Below are 22,498 nucleotides of genomic sequence, written 5' to 3' on the forward strand. Positions count from 1 at the left end.
GAGCGCCTTTCGCTTGGTAGGATGCCGCCGCCATGTTTTCACGCTAAGTGCAAAAGCCGCAACGCTAACTTCTGAAAGTCGCGTGCGTACGCTAAGCTACTTCATCGTTAGCGTTCTGCGCATGCGCACTCTGGACCCGTTATTCCGCTAAGCGCACAATCACGCAAAGTCCGCTACACTGAAACTCCTTATCTCTGAGAGTCCCAAGGCCTTCGAGTTCAGACCACAAAGTTAAAGCAGGATATCAAATTTAAAAGAGACGAACGAAAAATTGACTTTTCACAACGTCAACTGTCCAATCAATCAATCAATCAATCAATCAATCAATCAATCAATCAATCAATCAATCAATCAATCAATCAATCAATCAATCAATCAATCAATCAATCAATCAATCTTTATTTCGCGGGGAAAATAAGGCAAAGGACTTCGAAGAAAAAGCTCTCATGAACTTTACTGGCTTCTGGGCCCTATGTGAAAAAGAACAGTAGCAGAGACCCCACCCCGCCAAACCTGCGAGGTCTGATACGTATGATATGACATCAACACATAAATATCACATGACAAATTGTAATCGCTAACGTGGTCAGTGCATCATGCGACCCATTTAACCGCCATCGTTAAGTATCTCTTCGTCGGTTTTTCGCTGTTTTAGAAAACCTGAATTCGCAAACAGCCAGCCTGCAGCTCTACCCTAGAAAGTTAAATGACTCACAGCTGAATCCCCAATGACATTCACTTGAGACATGCTTTCTCCCACATTCCCCTTACACATGCAACTGTCGCTAGAACTCGTGTCATATTACGTCAGTGCCCCTTCAAATTTTTCGCCTCTGTCATAGCGAAAACCACAGAGTTTTGAAATAACTCCAATATTAATTTGCGCGTGTTTTCTGTCCGTTTTTACTGCGGATTTATTTGTGCGCTTGTAGACAAAATATAAGCTCCTTTTTTTTCCTAGTGTTACTCATTGTGTTGCATATGCCCATCACTGTCTATTTCTCTGTGCACATGGCGGCTGATAGAGAAGCGGACTGCACCGATATACTCTCTTTATCACCTCGCGAGGTGCGACACTATTCAGGAATCCTGCTCCAAATTTGATGACGTTAGCTGCAGCTTCCACTCGAGTGCCAGACAATTGTGAGATTGCGCATAGCTCAGTCAGGGTCTTTCGATACTTTCACAAAGCGGCTGCGTAATTCTAAGTGAAAGCATCGTATGCCGCCTGGAGTGACCGCATCGCGATGCCGTGACTGCAGAGCAGCACAGCTCTTTATTGAAAGATTGGCTTCCTTCATACTCACATAGCAGAGGGCGCGACTCGACCAACGACTTTTGTTATTGGCTTGCAGAAGAAACGAAAACGCAGTACAGGAGCACAAAAGTTGCGTCCAAATAACTTTTCTGCAGGAAAAAAAAAATGATTGTTGATTTTCGTACCTAGGCCAAAAGCGAATTAGGCACGCTAAGAGTTTGGTTTTCACTTCGGTTCCGGTGTTCAGACCCAGTGCTCACGGATTGCAGTTTTTCGGATAGCGATAATAGGTTAATGTCCATATATGCGGAATTGGTCATTATCTACACTCATACAACCCTGAGGGTCTTCCTACCACTCCTGGCGCAGTGGTGCAGCGGTCAAATGATGTGCCTATATATATATATATATATATATATATATATATATATATATATATATATATATATATATATATATTGGAATGAAGAAGAAGATCCAGCACCGCCACCAACGACGACGAAGCGCTAGCGCCGCCCGCGAAAGGCTCGTGCTGGAGAACTGCCGCTTGTGTGCCGGTCTCTCGCCTCGCTGGTTCCTAGACGACTTGCGCCCGGGTCTTCGTTGCCGGCGTTTCAACGTGCCAATAAACCACTCTTCATTTGGTGGAGGTTGCTGCGTTCACCGTTCCCCATCACCGTGGACCTTCGCAGCCGCACCATCCCGATGTCCAAGACCAGTCAACAGCCCGCACCCCCGCCGCAGCCCGTCATCTGCTCCGGTGCCGTCCGGCAGCGCGACCCCGCTGTTTTCAGCGGCCACAGCGACCAGGATGTAGAAGATTGGCTGGAATCATACGAACGGGTGAGCCGCCATAACAATTGGGATGACAGCGTCAAACTGACCAACGTTATATTCTACCTGAGCGACGTAGCGAACCTGTGGTTCCGAAACCACGAGGCCGACATCCCCACCTGGGCCGTTTTCAAGAGCACACTTGCGGAGGTTTTCGGCCGTCCCGCCGTCCGGAAACTGCGCGCTGAGCAAAGCTTGCGTGTCCGAGCTCAGCACAAGGACGAGACTTTCACGAGCTACATTGAAGATGTAGTTGACCTATGCAAGCGTGTTGATGCAGCTATGTCCGAAGCTGACAAGATTAAGCACGTCCTGAAAGGCATCGACGACGACGCTTTTCAGATGTTGCTGGCGAAGAGCCCCACCACCGTCGCCTCGGTTTATACACTGTGCCAAAGTTCTGACGAGTTGCGCAAGCAACGTCTTTGCGCTCGTCGCCTTTCCCCGCCTGCCGACTCCATCTCCGGCCTGGGCATCAACCACGACTTGCTAGCCACAATCAAAGACTTCGTGCGGGAAGAGGTCGCCCGGCAGCTATCGCTCATATCTAACCCACACCCGTCACCACCCGTCCTCAGTCCTGAGATCCGGAATGCCATCACGCAGGAGGTCGCCGATGCACTTCCTAGTCTTCGGCAACCGGCACCCTTGGCTCCCCAGGCCGGTCTACTCCCGATCCAGCCCACCCCAGTTGCCGCCCCGTTAAGCTACGACCCTCCAGTAAGCGTGCCGCCTGCGCCCGCACCCGTGCCTCTCACGTATGCCGAGGCTGTCAGAAGACCACCGCGGCCGCAGGCCTATGCCTATGCTCCTCCTGCGGTGCCTGCGCCTGTTGTTTCCCGACAGCGTTTCGCGCCCGCTGCCTACAATCCTTGGCGCACGGCTGACAACCGACCGATCTGCTACGCCTGCGGTTTTCCAGGCCACGTCGCTCGCCTATGTCGACGTACTCTGCCTGCGCCTCTCCACCCTCTGCCGGACTACCGCGATACAGATCGCACCTTTCGCGCACCTTTCGAACCACCGCATCAGGGGACCTCACCTGACCGCGCGCTTGGTCGCCAGCCCTACGTTTCCCACCGCTCGCCCTCCCCTCGCCGCCGCTCCTTGTCGCCCATGAGGCGTCGCCCCGTCCCCGCCGATTCGGAAAACTAGCAGCCGCAGTTCCTGGGGCACGAACTGCGCTATCATCGCCCTGCTTAAGTCCTCGCCTTTCACCGCCGAATCTTCTTGACGTGTTTGTAGACGGCGTCAAGACACTTGCGCTTGTGGACACTGGGGCCTCCGTTTCTGTCATTAACGAAAACTTCTGCCGTTCACTTCGAAAAGTTACCACCCCATCTTCTGGACTCTCCCTCCGTACAGCTAGCGCCGAGCCCGTTCATCCGTCTGCCGCTTGCACAGCACGCGTAGTCATCGCCGATGTTTTATATGTTGTCGAATTTTTAGTTCTCCGTGCAAGCTCCCATGACGTCATCCTTGGCTGGGATTTTCTATCCCGCCACAGCGCCGTCATTGACTGCGCCCGTGCGCATGTCGTCTTTTCTACGCTCTGTGATGCTGCCTTCGACGAGCCTTCGATTCGCCGTGATGCTAAGTTTGTTGTCGCCGAGGACACTCACATTCCCCCTGACAGTGCTGTGCTTGTCCCTGTTTGCGCCGCCTCTGTTTCTGACGCCACCGTTCTCTTCACGCCTTCCCCCATCCTTGCTTCTCGCCGACGCCTCTCTGTTCCCTTCGCCGTCATCGACATTCAACACGGTACTGCCGCCATCCTCGTCTCTAACACCTCCTTCTCTGCCCTCTCCCTGCTCCGTGGCGAGTGCCTTGGCCATTTTGAAACCGCTACCTTGATCACTTCCTTGGACACCGATGTGACCTCCTCCAGTCCCGACTTCGCTGCCCTCACCCCACGTGGCCCTACTCCCGATCACCCACTGCCTTCGGACATTTTCGACCGCTCTATTGACCCCGCCCTCGACACAGCTCAACACGCGCAGCTTCTTGCCCTGCTCAACCAGTTTCGCTCCTCGTTTGACCACCAGTCCTCTTTTTTGGGCCGTGCGACCAATGTCGAGCACCACATTGAAACCGGTACCCATACTCCTCTCCGCCAGCGCCCCTACCGTGTGTCACTTCCCGAGCGCCGCCTCATCGCTGAGCAAGTGGACGACATGCTACAACGCGGCATTATTCAGCCATCTGCCAGTCCTTGGTCGTCCCCAGTGGTGCTGGTGAAGAAGAAGGATGGCTCGATACGATTTTGCGTGGACTATCGCCGGCTCAACAAAATTACGCGCAAAGACGTCTACCCGCTACCCCGTATTGACGACGCCCTAGACTGCTTGCAAGGCGCCGAATTCTTCTCCTCTCTGGATCTCCGTTCCGGCTATTGGCAAGTGCCGATGTCTGAGTCCGACCGTCCTAAAACGGCATTCGTTACCCCTGACGGCCTATATGAATTCACCGTAATGCCATTCGGTCTGTGTAACGCTCCCGCCACGTTCGAACGAATGATGGACAATGTATTGCGCGGGCTCAAGTGGAACATTTGTCTCTGCTACTTGGATGATGTTGTTGTGTTTTCGCCCGATTTTCCGACGCACCTCCAGCGCTTGCGCCAGATATTGAGCTGCCTCACCCGTGCTGGCCTTCAGCTTAACCTCAAGAAATGTCACTTTGGTGCCCGGCAACTGACAATACTCGGCCACCTCGTATCCAAAGATGGCGTCCTACCTGATCCTGACAAACTCCGGGCTGTGGCTGAATTCCCTAAACCGACCTCTACGAAACAGGAGCGCCGATTTGTGGGCCTCTGCTCCTATTTTCGGCGCTTTGTCCCTAATTTCGCCTCTATCGTCGCGCCCCTTACGAAACTCCTCAATGGTCCCGCCGACCTGTCTACGTGGGACTCTGCCTGCGATGAAGCTTTTGCTGCGCTCCGTCGTCGTCTTACTTCACCCCCTATTCTTCGGCACTATGACCCCAGTGCTCCTACTGAGGTGCACACCGACGCAAGCGGAATTGGCCTCGGTGCTGTCCTGGCCCAGCGCAAGCCCGAATTTTCTGAATACGTTGTTGCGTACGCCAGCCGTGCTCTCACCAAAGCAGAGTCGAACTACAGCGTGACTGAAAAGGAGTGTCTGGCCGTAGTGTGGGCTCTCACAAAATTCCGCCCTTACTTATATGGCCGCCCGTTCACCGTCGTTACTGATCACCACGCCTTGTGTTGGTTGGCCTCCCTCAAAGATCCCTCAGGACGCCTTGGCCGCTGGGCACTCCGTCTTCAGGAATTCGATGTTACCGTTGTCTACCGGTCGGGCCGCAAGCACTCCGACGCCGACGCCTTGTCACTCTCGCCACTGCCCTCTCCTGCGCCCTCTTCCCTCGTATCTGATTCCCCACTCGCAGCGCTCACTGCTATCGACATGCCCAATCAACAACGCCAGGATCCATGGATTTCTTCCTTGCTGGATGCCCTTCGTTCGCACTCTACGTCCTCCTTCCCTCGCCAAGCTCCCCATTTCGCCATCCGCGACGATCTCCTATACCGCCGCAACTATCGTCCGGACGGCCGAAAGTGGCTCCTCGTGATTGCCCGCCATCTTCGGTCTGAGATCTGTGCGCACTACCACGCCGACCCTCAAAGCGCTCACGCTGGATCGCTAAAAACCTACGAGCGGCTACGCCAGAGGTACTACTGGCGGGGCATGTACAACTTTGTTCGTCGATTCGTTCGCTCCTGCACAGCCTGTCAGCAGCGGAAGTCGTCACCTCGACCCTCGACTGCCCCGTTACAGCCATTACCGTGCCCGGCTCGCCCTTTCGATCGTGTGGGCATCGACCTATATGGGCGACTCCCCTTCACGACCGCCGGGAATCGATGGATTATAGTCGCCGTGGACCACCTCACTCGGTATGCTGAGACCGCTGCCCTACCTGCGGCTACTGCTCGCGACGTCGCCTTCTTCCTTCTTCATCACTTCGTCCTGCGTCACGGCGCTCCGCGAGAACTTCTCAGTGACCGCGGCCGTGTTTTCTTGTCTGAAGTTGTTCGCGAGCTTCTCGATGCGTGCCACTCAGTCCACCGTACCACTACCGCTTACCACCCCCAAACCAACGGCCTCACCGAACGATTCAACCGTACTCTTGGGGACATGATCGCCATGTACATTAGCTCCGACAGCTCTAATTGGGATCAAGTCCTTCCGTTCGTGACCTATGCATATAACACCGCATCCCAGGCAACCACCGGCTTTTCCCCATTCTTTCTTTTATTTGGGCGCGAGCCTTCCTGTCTGCTGGACACAATCCTTCCCTACAACCCCGACAGCTCAGAATATACTTCCATTTCTGACCTTACCCGCCATGCTGAGCAGTGCCGCCAGTTGGCTCGCTCCTTCACCGCCGAACGTCAAGGGCTCCGGACACATGAGTCGGACCAAGACACGCCCGCTTCACACTTCTCCACTGGATCATTGGTCTGGCTCTCTGTTCCGGCTGCGTCCAAATTTTCGGCCAAGCACATTGGTCCTTACCGCATCTTAGAGCGTACGTCACCAGTGAACTATATCATCGAACCGGTGACACCTTCTTTGGACCATCGCCGCCGTGGTCGCGACGTCGTTCATGTCAGCCGCTTGAAGCCTTATTACAGCCCTCTCGTCGTCTCCTCGCCTTGAGTCGCCAGGATGGCTCCCTCTTTCCGCCGGGGCAGTTGGAATGAAGAAGAAGATCCAGCACCGCCACCAACGACGACGAAGCGCTAGCGCCGCCCGCGAAAGGCTCGTGCTGGAGAACTGCCGCTTGTGTGCCGGTCTCTCGCCTCGCTGGTTCCTAGACGACTTGCGCCCGGGTCTTCGTTGCCGGCGTTTCAACGTGCCAATAAACCACTCTTCAATATATATATATATATATATATATATATATATAGGTTGCGAAAGCATGGAGTACTTGACTGCTTACAAGAGTGTATAGCGAAGTATACGCTTCGTTAAAGGAAACATATTTATTCTACTCGAAGTTTCGATCGGAAGACCGATCTTCTTCAGATCGGTCTTCCGATCGAAACGTCGAGTAGAATAAATATGTTTCCTTTAACGAAGCGTATACTTTGCTATATATATATATATATATATATATATATATATATATATATATATATATATATATATATATATATATATATATATATAGGCACATCATTCTGACGAAGGCCAGACCCTGGTCGAAACGTTAGAATAAAGTTGTTGTTTTTCTACCGTGTGTCAACCGAATTACGTTTATATATATAACCTGGTAACCGGGTACCCTGGGCAGGCTGCCCGGTGGGCAGGTGCGCAGTCTGCCACAGAACAGGCTTCAGACAAACTGGCAGACTTACACACAACGGCTAAATGCGTGGAATGGCCACTGTAAGCGCTAGCGCACGAGAAATGCACGACTGCACTAAGCAATTGTATTCAACCGTTTTCTCAATCTTCTTGCACTCTTTTCCATACGACAGTCAGAACACAGTAATCACTCTCCTTACGTAAATATTCTCCAAAAACATCAGGCAGCAGAACTTCATCTCCTAATCCATGCTGGTGCCTCTCGTAGTGGCCGGTTTCGTCCCTATGTATAACTTCAGTGCAGTTTGCGGCCATGAAGTAAAAGCTATCGCAGGCGCCCTTGCTCATGAAAGAAGTTGCTGCACCGCTATGCACGACGGTCGAGCCAGGAAACGCCTCACTTTGCGAGCAGGGCGCTTATCGCAATCGTGAGGAGAGCCGCGGCACGCTCGCAGCTGCGTGAATTCGCAACGTGTATTTCATTCGAGATTTCCCAGTGAGCAAAAAAAAAAAAAAGAAATGGAGCAGAGTGAGAGAAACAAATTTGAACTGTTTAGATGCTAGTGTCACTTTGTGGCAACCGATGGCGATTTTGTCGTGGAGCAAATGGGCGCTTTTGATGAAAGGAATGGCGCAGTAGCTGTTTCGCTCAAAATAGCGAGCTAAACCACATCGTGAGGAAAGGAATGGAAGAATCGAAGAAGAGAAGGGGAAAGAGAAGAAAACGCCTGTTTTTGTCGGTGGTATTGAGTAAATGACGCTTATGATCATGTTTCCAGTGTCACTGATTGATTGCCCTGTGCGTTTTAAGTTAGAAACAACACACGTGTATAAGCTACTTTCGACATCGTCCACACGGACAAGAATTTTAACCGCACACAGATTCCGCGTCTGCACGCCAAGGCACACTGTCCGCGCTCAATGCCAGTGACAAGCACTTCCACGTCGATGCTGCTCGTTGCGCGCGTTTCGATTGCGATCGTTGCACAGGCGAAACGACATCGTGACTCTCGCCCATTCGGCTTAGGGCGCGCAGCGCTTCCCGCACTACGGGCGTACCTCCACATTGCGGGACACGTCGCAGGCCTCCGGGTTGGCGCGCAGGTAGTCGTCCACGCTGGCATCGAGCTCGATCACACGCGGGTCGCTGTTCAACTGCGCCGGGATCTGGAGTGCGCGTCGCACCTGGGCTTTCATCTCGCTCACGGTGTTCTGCACCGACCGGAAGCCCAGCTGCAAGCACACGGGAAGAGAGGCGTTACTCCGATTGGCGCCCCGATTGGCGTCCGGACTGAGACCGCCAATGAGGAAATAGGCACTTCGACTGCGACATGAATGATGCGAATAAGAGCCGGCGACAAAGGTCAAGTTTATTAGCAAAGGAGGGACACATCGTCCCGGATGTTGCAAATGACTTTTAACGCATGATATACATTGCACGATTAGACATGATCCTGTCTCTTGTCCGCTCATTTTCCTCGTACGCCCACTCAGGTGCACAAGTGGGCACCTGCACTACCCCTCCTCTGCCAGCGCTCTGCATTTGTGCCCTTGTGCACACCGCGGACGCAGGACGTCATAAAATGGTGTAATTTTCCTCTTACAGCTAGCGCTGTGACACATAGGTTTCAGTGGAAGCCCACGTGACCATTGCTGGTCTAAGACCACCTAGATAACAGCGCAGCACCCATGTACAGCTGGGAGTAAAAGCAGTGTATACCAAGTGCTGCTGCATCGCTCGCTGCTCTTGCGACGTCTTTCAGCGCTTCCGAGAAGCGATACGGATCAAAATGAATAAACTGCGACATGGCGCGGACTGAAATCTATTCGAAGCTCTGTCGCTATGCAACACTTATGCTCTCAGTAGTACTTACAAGCGCAGATCGCTGCCCGAATATTACATGCGCCTCTATGGAAGGTCCGTTAAAGATGTGCTAGAAGAAGGTACCTAATGCATAAAGGAAAACCATTTCGTGCAGCAGGGGACTTGAAGCGTATAGTGCACATTAGAATATAAGACTTTTTTTTTCATGTAGCACCTTTCAGCCGTCTACCAACTGTCCTGGCAATCTATACTCCGTCTCACAATCTGTTTGCTGTGGAGTGGAAGCTACGACTTCGATGTGATGGCTGCCAGACCTATGGGGTTGGCTAGAGAGCGCATGGGAACAGTGGATCGCCTTCGTCCGGTTAAAAAATGAAGTTTGCTGCATGCAAGCACCAACATCCTTTCCTGCTGACTCATTAATGCTTGCCATTGAAGCGCATCCGTAGCAATTGATTGTAAAACTTCGAGACAAGTGCCACGTTACAGGGGCCCCGGCATAAATAGCTACATCCATGGTACCTACGCTTCGTGACAAAAACAAAGAAATAAAAAATGCTACGCAACTGTACCGCTGCGAAAGCGGAGAAAGAGCGCCATGCAAAGTACTAACTGCTTCCTAGAAACGTGCTGACGTTCACGGTTGCTGAGAATAGGATTTTGTCGCTCACAGAGCTCTAGTAGGCTCCACTGGTTCAAGCAGTTTACACATTTCACTTGAAACACAATGTAACGAGGCACGCGAGGCTCCGAACCGGTCCACGCTCTCGTTGTCAGCTTTTAGACTCGTGAATTTCACAACAGATGGCGTGCGGGATGCTCTGCGCGGGCGCTTCGCCAGTCGCAGGCGCTGCGCTAGTCTGCAGGTGGCCGAATTATGCGCCTAGTGCGGCGTCGCCAATCTGGCATGTCCGACTCCAACCGACGCGCTCCCGCCCGCTAAGAACATCGGAGTATAACCCCACCTTCCCAGCGGCAAGGTGATTCGTCGAACTGCTCCGCCTTTGTCGCTCGGTCGACCGTCGCTCAGTCTGAAATCAAAATTACGGTGCAGGACAGACGAACCCTTCGTGTAGCTAACCTCATGTAATCTTTTCAGCCTTCTTGCGAAAATGAACCGCGTCAGAGCAGTTCAGCTCGGGTAGGTTAAGCCTGAAGCGAAAACCGTTAAGTCGAATCGGATTGTATATCAAGAAGCCATATCGAGCGAATAAGACGTTGACCACATTTGCCAAAGTAACTAAAGGAAATTTAATATCCAAGCTGCGCTCTAGAACCCCAGTGCGCTATTAGCTTCCGCTTTGAATGTCATCAATGCAAGCTAGCTTGCAATCTGACTGATAATATATTTTCACGCATTGAATAGATTTGTTAATTGATTACAGAGTTGAAACTTTGTGTCTCATGGTTGCCCCTCTCAGTTTCATTACGTTTGCACGCTGTCAGTGCGTGTGATGTGTGCATGTTAAATTAACCCAGGTGGTCGCAATTAATCCGGAGCCCATCATTACCCCTACTTTTTCCCTCTGCCTTCCCCCCCCCCCTTCCTTCACCTACTCGCTCACGGCGTGGTTCCAGTGTCCACCATAAGTGAGACAGTTACTGCAGCTTTAATTTCCTCATTACAACCCCACCACCTCAGCAAAACACCAAAAAAAGTGCGCCTCATATCGGCGTGCAAGCCATTTACTGACTATATTTGTATTTTTCAGCCAGCCAGAGAGACAGCGCATATTGATTTGCGTGTCACTTGGGCGTTCTGGCCATGCTCCCTGTTCGAGTACAGAATATAAATGTAACCGCATGCGCTTCAGTCACACACGTCTCATGACCGCTAGCTCGTGCCACATAATTACTGACTTTATTCATATTCTCCAGCTCACGGGAAAAAGAGCTAATCTTGATTTGCATTTCATTTAGGCTTTCTTGCCAGCCTCCTGATTTAACAAAGGTGTTCACTGCGAGCGCTTACTTGCCAGAATAAATTTCAGTTTTCCGCATGGGTTTTTCAAAGCTATCATTATAACTGGCGCGCAGCAGAGGCATTCGTCGTTCCCGCCTTGCCGCACAAGCGGTACTTAGATTGGGATCACTCTCGACAGATGACGCTAGTGCGCTAGGTAGGGATAAAATGTAGTCGCAAGCGATTTTTTATCGCGTAGCATTTCTCTCTCCCTCCTCCATACAATGTGAGCAGCGCGCCGGAAATTTCAGAAGGTTAGGGCTTAAAAAGAGACGTGACAGTGCATAGGAAGGATTCCCCTACAGAAAATTTCCCCAATGGCTGACATGCAGAATAGCTTTGCAGCCATGTAGATTACTGCTAGTGAACTCCGTGTCAGACTACAAGAAATGCGATTGGCATTTGCATTTGGCCATTGCTTGGTTCACGCCCGCACGTTCTTGCAAGAACTCTAAAATGGTGGCTGCTGCTATGTCATCTCACCTTAACAAACATGGCCCAGCGATTTCCATTTGCGAAGCGTTCGCTAGTTGCGTTTCCACGCAGGATAAAATAGGACCTAATGTCATGCGTATTTACAAATCCGCAAGGGATTTGTTCTGAGAGAACGCACCGCTTTCTCTGCGGGCATTCAGCGACGGAGACTTGGAGAGCTTGGAGACCCCATTCCTCGCGCCTGGTAAACAGGCTGACTGCGCATGCCATTCTCCAAGTTGTGTTATTTCTTGGTTTCTCTGGGGAAACCCGTGAGAGGCTTCCTTGTGGTCGATGCTTCGAATTCTTGTTCGATGCGCGGCATGAACAGCCTGTACAACGGAACGTTCGCAGGGCAAACACCCATGTGTTTTTAGCGTGTGCAAATGAATTCCCCGAACGTGTTTGGCCTGCCGAAATGACAGCTGCAACTGTTATCATTGCCCTTGAGCATTCGATCACTCCGTACGCCACTGTCGACAACTCCTTCCGCTCCACCCTACTCCCCTTAACCGCACCCGTTCGAAATATACCCGATTTCCCTGTCCGCATCTTAAAGTCAGGGGGGTCTCGGGGGGTCTCAGAACCCCCTCCAATATTGACGAGGGGTCGAGACCCCCCTCGCCTTTATTTTCTTTGGATATTGGCGTATCAAAATGAGCACACAGCGCTCTTTTCTTTTTTTTTTTTTTTTGCGGGCGTTTTTGCAAGATGTTTTACTTCAGATACCATCGAGGCACAGCGTGGGGATCGCTTGTTTAAGGTCTCTGTCATAAACTGACGATTTCTCCATGCACTTTGTATAAAACTATATGCAGAAAAGAGGCTGCTATCCGCTTTCTTTCTCTTCGTCTATTACCCTCTCCACTTGTGCTCGACTCACGAGAGAACCCCTCCGACGGAGCCAGACTTTAAGCCCTCCGCATCTTGCAAGCCTGCCTGAAATTAGAAGAGGTAGAGCGTTCACCAAGATACTTTGGTTTTTAAGTGCGAAACATTTATATGAGCAACCCTTAGCACGTTCCTGGTGTCGGGTACATGTATCCTTGGCAGAATACAATGTTTTCCAGGTGGGAATTAAGAGTGATGAAGAAGCTAGAATACAGTGATATCCAGGCGTGCTTGGGAGAAGACGATTGTGTAGATGAAGGACGCAGCTTCGATAGAAAAAAATCATAATTCGCGCATAAGTCGCGCACAAGAATGAGCCACTAGCAGTTGTCTTCCAAAGGGACACTGGTAACCCTCTCCCACATGGACGTGTACTGACCACGACGACGGAGAAGAGCAGCTTGCTCTTGAGCTCGTCGGCATCCCGCAGCTGGGGGATGGCGTCCAGCGCGTCCAGCGTGTCCACTCGCGCCTGCGCGTAGAGGCTCCCGTAACGCCGCACTAGCGCCGAGGGCCGCTGGTCGCCCTGCGCTGTGCTTTCGAAACGGGAGCTGCGCCCCACCATCCGCTGCGCCTGGCTGGCCAGCCGATCCTGGAGCTCGCGCTGGCGCTGCTGCAACGCCGAGATGGTCTGGCGCGCCGTGGCCAACTCCTCGGCCTCCGACGACGGCACATCGGTGCCCACGGCGCTCGAACTGGAGCTGCGAGCACGAAAGACATTTCAGTGATTGCTTTTTGCCACGAGCACACAGGTGCTAACCCTTGGTCACCGCACTTATGCGGTGCTGCATTGGACGCCGTCGCACGTTGCTTGCTTGCGTTTTGGGAAAAATAAATTTAATTAATGGCCCAGATTAATTCGTTTACGAGAAGTACCTATAAACCTCATTAGGTATTACTATAGAGGAATTAATTAGCTACATACTATATCACACACAAAAAATATATTTCGAACATGTCAGCAAGGTAACACAACATCCGAAACGAAAAAGAATTTAGAGCTACTTAGTATCAACGTGAACACACTTCGGCACAGCGCTGGTAAACATAGGAAACAGAGACTTGGAAATAGTACACCAAAATATCATTTAAACAGCTGAAAATCAGGTGCACAAACAACATCATTGGGAAGATTATTCCAGTCAATAATTCTGTTGAGGAAAAACCAAGACTTAAATGCATTAATGCGGCATTGATAACTGTTAGCCTATTTAGTTGTCTAGTCTGCGATACGTTGCGTGGCTGCTTTAAATAACTGCTTAAATCGATACAGGTACAATCACTGTAAATACTGTTTGAATTTCAGCCAGCAGATTTTAAGCCAGATAGACAAAGTATTCCAGGCAGTACTGTTGCTAATTTCTGAACTCTTTATACACGAAGTTGTTATTCCCGGGTAGAAACCTTGCAGCGTGTTACTGCACCCTTTCCAACTTGTCTTTGAGAGTACAGGTAGAAGCAGTATGAAAGGGAACATGTCAGTGCGTGCCTCCGAGCTTCGTGAAGCACTGCCGCTGAAAGCCGACGAAAATGGGCAGCGTCAGGTGCATGTGCGGAATGAGCAGCCGACCATGCTTACTGGGCATGTGCCTTTGCCGCAAATTCTTACCAGCTTTCGGCGGCAGTGCTTCACGAAGCGCGGAGGGCACACGCTCGCGTGTTCCCTCTCATGTTGCTTCTACCTCTACCTGTGAAAGGGTACTATGCTACACAAGCATATTCTAATATTGGCCTGACATTCTGTCAAGTAGTTGTTCCTTCAGTACCTACAGGGCGCGCTTTCAAATTAAAAAAAAAAGATACAAAAGACGACAAGCTTTGGCAGTCATCATATCAATGTGGGCTGTTCACTACAGGGATAAGTAAAATACCAAGGTATTTCACCTCATCTATGGTTCGGATAGTGTCATGGCTTAACAGGTATGACCCAATAATTTTTACGTCGGCCCCTTCCCAGGGTTTGGCGTCCTAGTATAGTAGCGCGTAGCCGGTGGGTGGTTGCCATGGGTAATAGAGTAATACTGAGTAATACTTGTTGGGGGGCTAGTAGGTGCATGTTTCCAGAAAAGGGTTATAGCGCCGAAACAGACAACACACAGAAAGCCAGTCTAGCTTTCTGTGTGTTGTCTGTTTCGGCGCTATAACCCTTTTCTGGAAAGGTTGCCACGGGAACCACTCGGAAGGTGGTTATCGTCAAAGAAGGATGGTATGACGAGAGTGGTAGAATGCGCAACCGTAGGGTGGCTGCCACGAGATCCATCGGAGTTCTGAGTTCCGTGGAAGGTGGAGGGAGTTTATAGTGAGAGCCAAGTAATGGAGCACGGTCCCTCTGCGGCGGCTACTGCGAAGCCCACCTCCCGAGGAGGGGGTCCTCCCGACCACCCGAGCAGCGGAGTGGAGAGGAGCGCTAGTCGAAGAACGAGCATGTGTGGAAAACTAAAAAGAATGCTGTATAACTCTACATATATGCACGTCGCTCTCAAGTTCTTTGCCTCAGTACATCGTGAGATGACAATACCTCAACAGCTGTCGCTGAATAGCGTTACACAGTGGCAACCGTCCTGCAAGTTGTTTGTTTTTTATTAGTAAATTGCATGTGGTAACAGTTAGATACATACAGCGTCGAGCCCAACTTGAAGCACCAGTCAGAAACTTGGTCAAGGTAGGTCTGCAATACATTCAAATCATCAAGGCACGTGACGGGCATACAAAAGGTAATCGTCAGCACACAGTCTGACAGGCCGACAGGTAAATCACTGATGAATCCGAAGCAATTTAATCCCAATAGATTAAGCCTTAAGTAGTCATGTTGAAATCGTATCAGACAGTGTCGGTGGCAGCTATGCGACTAGGCATCACTGCTGGAATAGCCCTCCCCCAACTCCTACAAAATTCAGGGGGCACTTTGGCTGTCTAAAGTGCGTAGAGGCGAAATCGTTTTCCGCACTACTTTGACTACTTCTGTGGCACTTGTGGCGTCACATGTAATTGACTACTAATTACTAAGTTATGACAAATTACCAATTAATGGTTAATTACTGATTAATGCATGAATACTAATTAACTGCTAATTAATGACGCTTAAGCTTCGCCTTTAGGAGTGGAACGCGACCGCGTGTTGTAGCGCTACCAGGGAGTCCACGGAACGCCACCACCCGTTCGGCGCGATGCGTTTCCCTTTGAACGCAACGCTTTTTGACGAAAGGTAATGGCGCAGTAATTCTCTGTCATCTCGGTGGACACCTGAACCGCACCGTAGAGAAAGGGAGGAAGTGGAAGTGAAAGAAGAAAGACAAAGATGGGCCGTAATGAAGAAAATGAAAATGGTATTTGAAAAAAGGAAATTGCGCAGTAACGGTCTCACATATCTCGGTGGACAGCCGTCAGAATTCAGGGGGGGGGGGGGGGGGGGGGCACTTTTTTTTTACCTAAAGTGCGGTCACTGATGTGTGGTTAAGATGTTACGCTTCGCCTCTAAGTGGAACGCGACAGCGTCTTGCAACGCTGCCAGGGAGTCCATAGAACGCCATCGCCCATTTGGTTCCACGCCTTGCTCGTCGGTAAATTGGTTTTTTAGGAAAGGAAATGTATCTGTCTCTCATATCTCGGTGGACACCTAAACCTTGCCGGAAGGGAAGGGAGGAGGATGGGAGTGAGCGAAGACACCGTATTCACTAGACACGCCTTTGTTCATTCCAAACCATCGAGCTAGAATGGCGGAGTGGATAGCATGCTCGTCTCGCACTCCGAAGACCGGGGTTCGATTCCCAAGCTCGACCAATTTCCTACTCGGTTTTATTTATTTATATGGCCTGACTAGAAAAGTTAATTAGGTTAATTGGGTAATTAAGCAATTACCTAGGTAAAGTCCCACTTACTTGGAACATCACTACATGATCCCTTCAATTGGTTGCATGGTTACTAGCCAAAGTACAATTAGCCCCGTTTGAAATTCGCGCACTGTGACGTCACGACCATTTCGACCAATTGAAAAGCGGGACATTTCTGTCGACAACTGCTGCTTACAACGATGAGACATCAAAGGCTTTCGCCTTAACAATTGTTCATACTCAAGCTACAGTAGCTTTCGCTTATGCAGTAAAGATCGATAATTAGAGTTGTGAGGGACCGGGGAGAATGTCTGAATCATCCGATGGTCCTGATTAACGAATCACCCCCCCCCCCCCTCCTCGCCCTCCCGAGAAAAAAAATGCAAACTGCCAGAAACTGTTCGCATCGTATAGTAAATTTATGTGGTGATAACCTCGGCGGTAGTCGCCTGCTTTTGAGATGGAAACTACGCCGACGATTTTAGCAGTTCCGTCAGATGCTTTACTGCGCGCACACTATAGCCGCGTTCACACAAAATCGACAGAATGCGCCTGAAGCACATCACATCGTATTTCCTAGCGCATTAACGGATAATGCAATGCTTCAGCGTTTGCATGCATGCCGCGCACTGCCTCTGGCGCTGCGGCAGCACATCGAAGGCAAAGCAGCAACTCCGGCGCAACCGGTTGCCGGTTTTTTTCTATGCTTGCTGCCTGGCTCATCGACTGCTGTAATGTCGTACTCGTCTCACGATTTTAAATACCACATTGCGTATGCACATCCTAGGGCTTTCCCGCTGCTGAGACAGCGCTGCAGACCCACATTAAATTTTCCTCTCATAGTTCCTGGTGCGATACGATCGCGCTTACTTGCACTGCGAAAATCGCGAAAATTACCCCCGTTTTCATGAATGCCATGCACTAGAAAATTTTTGTGATGAGATAGGATGCGCCAGTTGTCGCATTCGTGTAAACACGGCTACTGTACAGAATGTCAACAGAACTGCTCCAAAATGTTAAATCAAATCAAATCAAATCAAATCTTTATTTCAGCACCGCAAAAATGCTGAGGGTCGTGGACAAAAAGCCTCTTTATGGGCTTGACTAGGCCCACGGCCCTTTTCTACATGGCAGCATGGCATACAGCAAGAGAAAATTGTTCTTAGTTAATTGTACACAGCTCTCAGAAAAAAAGAGAAAAAAGAAAAAAAAAGGAAGAAAACGAACACAAATGGAAGTTCACAGAAGGTAAGCGACTTAATACAGTTGTTAGGAATATAAATAAATATAAATACAGGCATGTATGAAACAAATCTACTATGAAGGTAGTTCTTAATAGCATAGAAATATTGCATGAAATATCAACAAGAGAATGACTGCAATAAAAAATAAACAATGACTAAAGAAATATAAAATTCGTAACAAAAAGAAAACCGAAAAAAAAAGAAACTTCTACCTACATTTGTTTAAGTATGAGGGAAGGAGATGACACAACATTTGAAGTCCATAATTTGTTCGTGAGTATGGAATTTCCCAGGTTTCAGCTTGTCGTGTAGTACGAATACTAGTTTTTAGCTTTAGGTTTGCAATCTTAACTAATGCGGTATTATTCTTTTTTATGCCAGCTTCATAGCGCCTGAACAAGTTAGCATCGTACATGTCCGGGATAGGAAGTAAGTTTAATTCAGTAAAAAGTGGTTGTGTGTGACTGTCAAATGGAGTGTTCATGATGGCGCGAATGACTTTCTTTTGAGGAATGTAGAGTTTATTTTTATTTGAAACAGTAGTAGTGCCCCATACCAGGTGACAGTAGTTTAGAGTTGATAGAAATAACGAATTATATATTAGAAGTTTAATGCATTTTGGTAAATATGACCGTAATTTTAAAAGAATACCAGACACGCGAGAGACCTTTGTAGCAACTGATTCCACTTGCAAGTTCCATGACATGTGTTCATCGAAGAATACTCCTAGACACTTGACTGCAGGCACGATGTCAATTACTGAATCATTCAGCTTTAAAGCAGGTAACTTGCCCAATATACGGTTTTTTGATCTGAAGAAAACAGCTTTAGTTTTTTTTTGTATTTATATTTAGTGAATTTGAACAACTCCAGGATGATAATTCTACGAGTGCTTGGTTGGCGTCTTTAATTATGTCAGCGGGGTTTGATCCGGTAAGAAGCATGGTGGTGTCGTCAGCATACATGACAAACTTTACTACACTGCTAATGTTGATGAGGTCATTAATGTAAATGCAAAATAATAGAGGCCCCAGGATACTTCCTTGTGGTACACCTGCAGTAATTAACTTCAAATCAGAATTTTTATTATTAATGACCACCATCTGTTTACGGTTCTGCAGGTAAGACTTCAACAGTTGTAGAAAAGTGCCACGAAAGCCATAATGACCTAGTTTTTCCAAGAGAGTGATATGATTAATATGGTCAAATGCTTTAGAGTAATCAATAAATACACCTAATGTGCACAATTGTTTCTCAAATGAATCTAGAATAATTTCCTTTTGTGTTAAAAGAGCAGTTTCTGTCGACAAGCCTTTTATAAAACCAAACTGAGCGCTAGTAAGGATATTATGTTTTGTCACGAAAGATGTCATCCGGGAATGTATTAGTTTTTCTAAGCCCTTTGAGAAAACCGGGAGTATTGAGATCGGCCTGTAATTCGAAAGATCATTTAGATCCCCACCTTTGTGTAAAACTGTGACTTTTGCAATTTTAAGTTTCGTTGGAAAGGTCCCGCAGCTGATGATAAGATTAAACAGATGTTCTAGCACAGAGGAAATTATATCTAACACGTGTTTTACTGGTGTAATCTGCAGACCGTATGCATCGCAACAGTTGCTGTTTTTTATAGATGCAAAAATGCTGATTACTTCGTTTGCCGTAGTGGGAGAACAAAACGCGCTTTTGGATGTAGTTTCATGTTTCAAGTAACGCATGCAGTTTTGATCATGAGTGCTATTTGTTAGGGACACAAAGTGTTCATTGAAGCAGTTTGCTAATTTTGTATCGGAAATGATTTCGCCTGCCACAGTTATTTCATTTATTCGAGACTGGTCATTTGGCCCCCGACCCAAAATGAAATTTATACGCTTCCAAGTTAATTCTGATTTCTTAATAACACTGTCATTGAACAATTGCTGCAGATACCGCTTTTTTTCATACCGCATGAGGCTATTAACTTTGTTTCTTTGTGTTTTAAATTGCCGTAGTGCATCATTGTCTTTGTGTATGAGGAATTTTTTGTATAATTTGTTCTTTTTACGAATTTCTTTTAAGCATCTCTTTGTTATCCATGGCTTTTTCCCTTTGCGTGTAGGTGTACGTGTCATGAGAGGAAAACATTTATCATAAACATGTTTGAACTTTGCATGGAAGCAGTCGTAAGCTGTTTCTGGATCTGTAATCGATAGGACTTCAGTCCAGTCGACAAGGTTCATTTCATGGCGAAATGATTCCAAACTGACTGTATCTATGTTGCGGATAGTTATCGGTTCTATAGGTGCAAATTTTGGTTTGTGGGTGTGCAGCTTAATAACCAGAAATATGGGAAGATGATCGCTGATATGTGCCCATATGCCTCCTGACAGCAGATCTGGATCATCAATGTTAGTAACAAAAATGTCTAACAGTGTTGATACATCACTTTGAATGCGCGTAGGAGTGTGTATTAAGTGTGTAAAACCATTCATTTCAAGCAATTGGCACAGTTTCGTTTGTTGTGCTGACATCTTAAGTAAATCTATATTCAAATCTCCTGCCAGTACTAACATATAGGAATTTTCATTTACCCAGCAGAGAAACCTGTCAAGAAATGTGAAAAAATTTGTGATGCATCCTGCCGGGGGTCGATACATCACACAGAAAATAGCGTTAGCAGATTGAACAGTAACTCAAAATCATCCGTTATGGAGGAATAAGATTCGACAAAAGTGCAACGTATGGAATTTTTTGCCATTATCATCACACCGCCTCCTCTTTTAGAAGGCCGATTCAAATAATAGCTGGTGTAGCCACTCGTTCGAAGCACGTGAGCGTCATCTCTGTACCAAGTTTCGGTCATCATTACAAAGGCCTCCGTCACTTCCTTCACGGTGCGACGTAGTGGCAGCAGCGTCTACCCACAAACGACGTTGTCGTGTGCGAAGAGGCCCCAATGCACAAGCTGCGAACAGGTGCACGAAAAGAATAGAAGAACCACAGGGACGCAAACGAGAGAAACGCGTCGATGCCGGATCGGCTGGCCACCTTCTCGTGAAAAAAATGAAAAAAAAAATGTACTCACTGTCACACAGAAAGCATAGCGCAGTAACTAAAGAAGACGAGGCGAGGACAGGGCAAGCGCTGTCTGGAGCGCTGTGTTTGCAGCTGTCTGGAGCGAAACGCAGAAAAGGGAAACCGAAACTATGCGGCCGCACAGTTCTTTGGTGATGGAACCTCCGAACATTGCCGCACCTGCCATTGCGCGCATGTCGTAGGTTCGCGGGCCCCGCTCTGTCGTGATGTTTGACGCATCGGTCGGCAGCCTTACTAATAGGTCAACTCACTCAGGCTCACTCGGGCTCATATTTAGATCATGATCTGGAGAGTGAGTGAGCCCGGACTCACATTCAGGTCACGATCTGAGTCGTGAATCCGAGCTGGGCTCAGATCATCTGTGTATTCGCGACGACTACGTGCGCTTAGAGTTTTTTTTTTCTTTCCCTCCTCGTTTCTTGCTGGCAGGGGAGGGGAGATTTACTGCCGCGACCAAGGGCGCTTGAGGGCGAGGCGGCTTCTCGATGTCTGTGGGCGACTGAAGAAGAGAATTCCGTGGAAACGAGGAAGACTGCGTTTTGTCCCTTTAGTTTACGCAGGTGCGGTAATGAGCCGCATGGGCATGTGTCGGAAGCTTTGACCGAGTTCCACCGTGTCTCCGAGTGGGAGGCTGTGTCCCTTGTCGTGCGTCTTTTACACGTCTTGAGCCTTTATTTTGCAGCTCAAAATTCCCATGCTCATGTGAGCAGTGAGTCGAAATAAGTGTCTTAGCACAAACGAGTCGTGAGTCGAAATGAATGAGTGACCCAAAATGAGTCGTGAGTCGAAATGATTGAGTGAACCCAAATGAGTCTTGAGTCGGAATGAGTGAGAGAGTCCAGAGTAGTCGTGAGTAGAAATGGCCGAGCGCAGATGAGCTGTGAGTCGAAGTGAGTCGTGAGTCGTTATGATTTGTTGGTTCCGTGTGATTCGTGTGTTTGATTGAGCCCAAGTGAATTGTGAACCTGAATGAGTTTGAGTTCGTGAGCTCAAGTGAGCACGGGCCTCTGTGAGTGTGAGTTTTAGTGAGAGCCCGTAGGTTGACCAAACTTTTGTGAGTGAGCCTGATTAAGTACTTATGATTTTGCCGAGGTATGATACTGTTAGATGGTCCCTGGCCGCTCGCTACTTTGCTCGTTTTTTTATTTTCTTGTTTATCGCGCGTAAATTCGCCGTTATTTGCTTTCTCAGTTGGTGCTCTATGTATTATGTTTGCCTATGAGTATGCACATGCTGTGTCGCTCTGCCTTTTATCTGTTTTTTTTTTAACGCGGTAGCGTTAAGCTCGCTTTCAGCGGAAGATCCGGCGTCGTCGATGTCGTCAGCGTTGTGAGCGAAAAATCCCCGGAGAAGCGTTCTAGCTGCGCCTCCTAGGTCACGTGACCTTGTGACGTCACACAACCTGCCCACCGGATTGTGAGCAAACTGGCCAGAGTGGCAGGCGGAAGTTACAACACTGAGTGGTCGCGAGAGGTTGCTCGGGAAGAGCAACCCGAGACTCACAAGCCCTACCGGTGGCAGCACCTGCCATCGCAGGGCAGTGGCGCATCTCTTAACCGCTGCACCACTGCGCCAGGAAGGGTGTGAGGACTCTGGGAGATCTATGAATGTAAAGTTGAGAATGACCCATTCCGCATATATGGCCAATAACGCAATCGCGTCATACCCTTAAGATGGAGCTCAAGTGTCTCCTCCAATTTTGACTTGCTTTTCTGGGCCTCAGGCAGCTCTCAGTTAAGCTACTCTCGTAGCTTTTCGTCGGAGGCCCATTTGC

General features: G+C 48.8%; 1 protein-coding gene across 1 annotated transcript in view; it reads right to left on the reverse strand.

Moving 5' to 3' along the window:
• The window catches only part of LOC149349881 (uncharacterized), a 64,649-nt gene that overhangs the window by 3,707 nt on the left and 38,444 nt on the right, over window positions 1–22,498 (reverse strand). Inside the window, exons 4-5 of the mRNA XM_089578863.1 lie at window positions 12,958–13,279; window positions 8,485–8,658 (exon numbers count right to left, since the gene is read on the reverse strand). Of these exons, the coding sequence (XP_089434989.1) occupies window positions 8,485–8,658; window positions 12,958–13,279 (496 nt within the window). The remainder of the gene's footprint in view (window positions 1–8,484; window positions 8,659–12,957; window positions 13,280–22,498) is intronic.

The sequence above is a fragment of the Amblyomma mixtum genome, chromosome 3, assembly GCF_055824585.1.
Source record: "Amblyomma mixtum isolate Tamu chromosome 3, ASM5582458v1, whole genome shotgun sequence".
NCBI lineage: Eukaryota > Metazoa > Arthropoda > Arachnida > Ixodida > Ixodidae > Amblyomma > Amblyomma mixtum.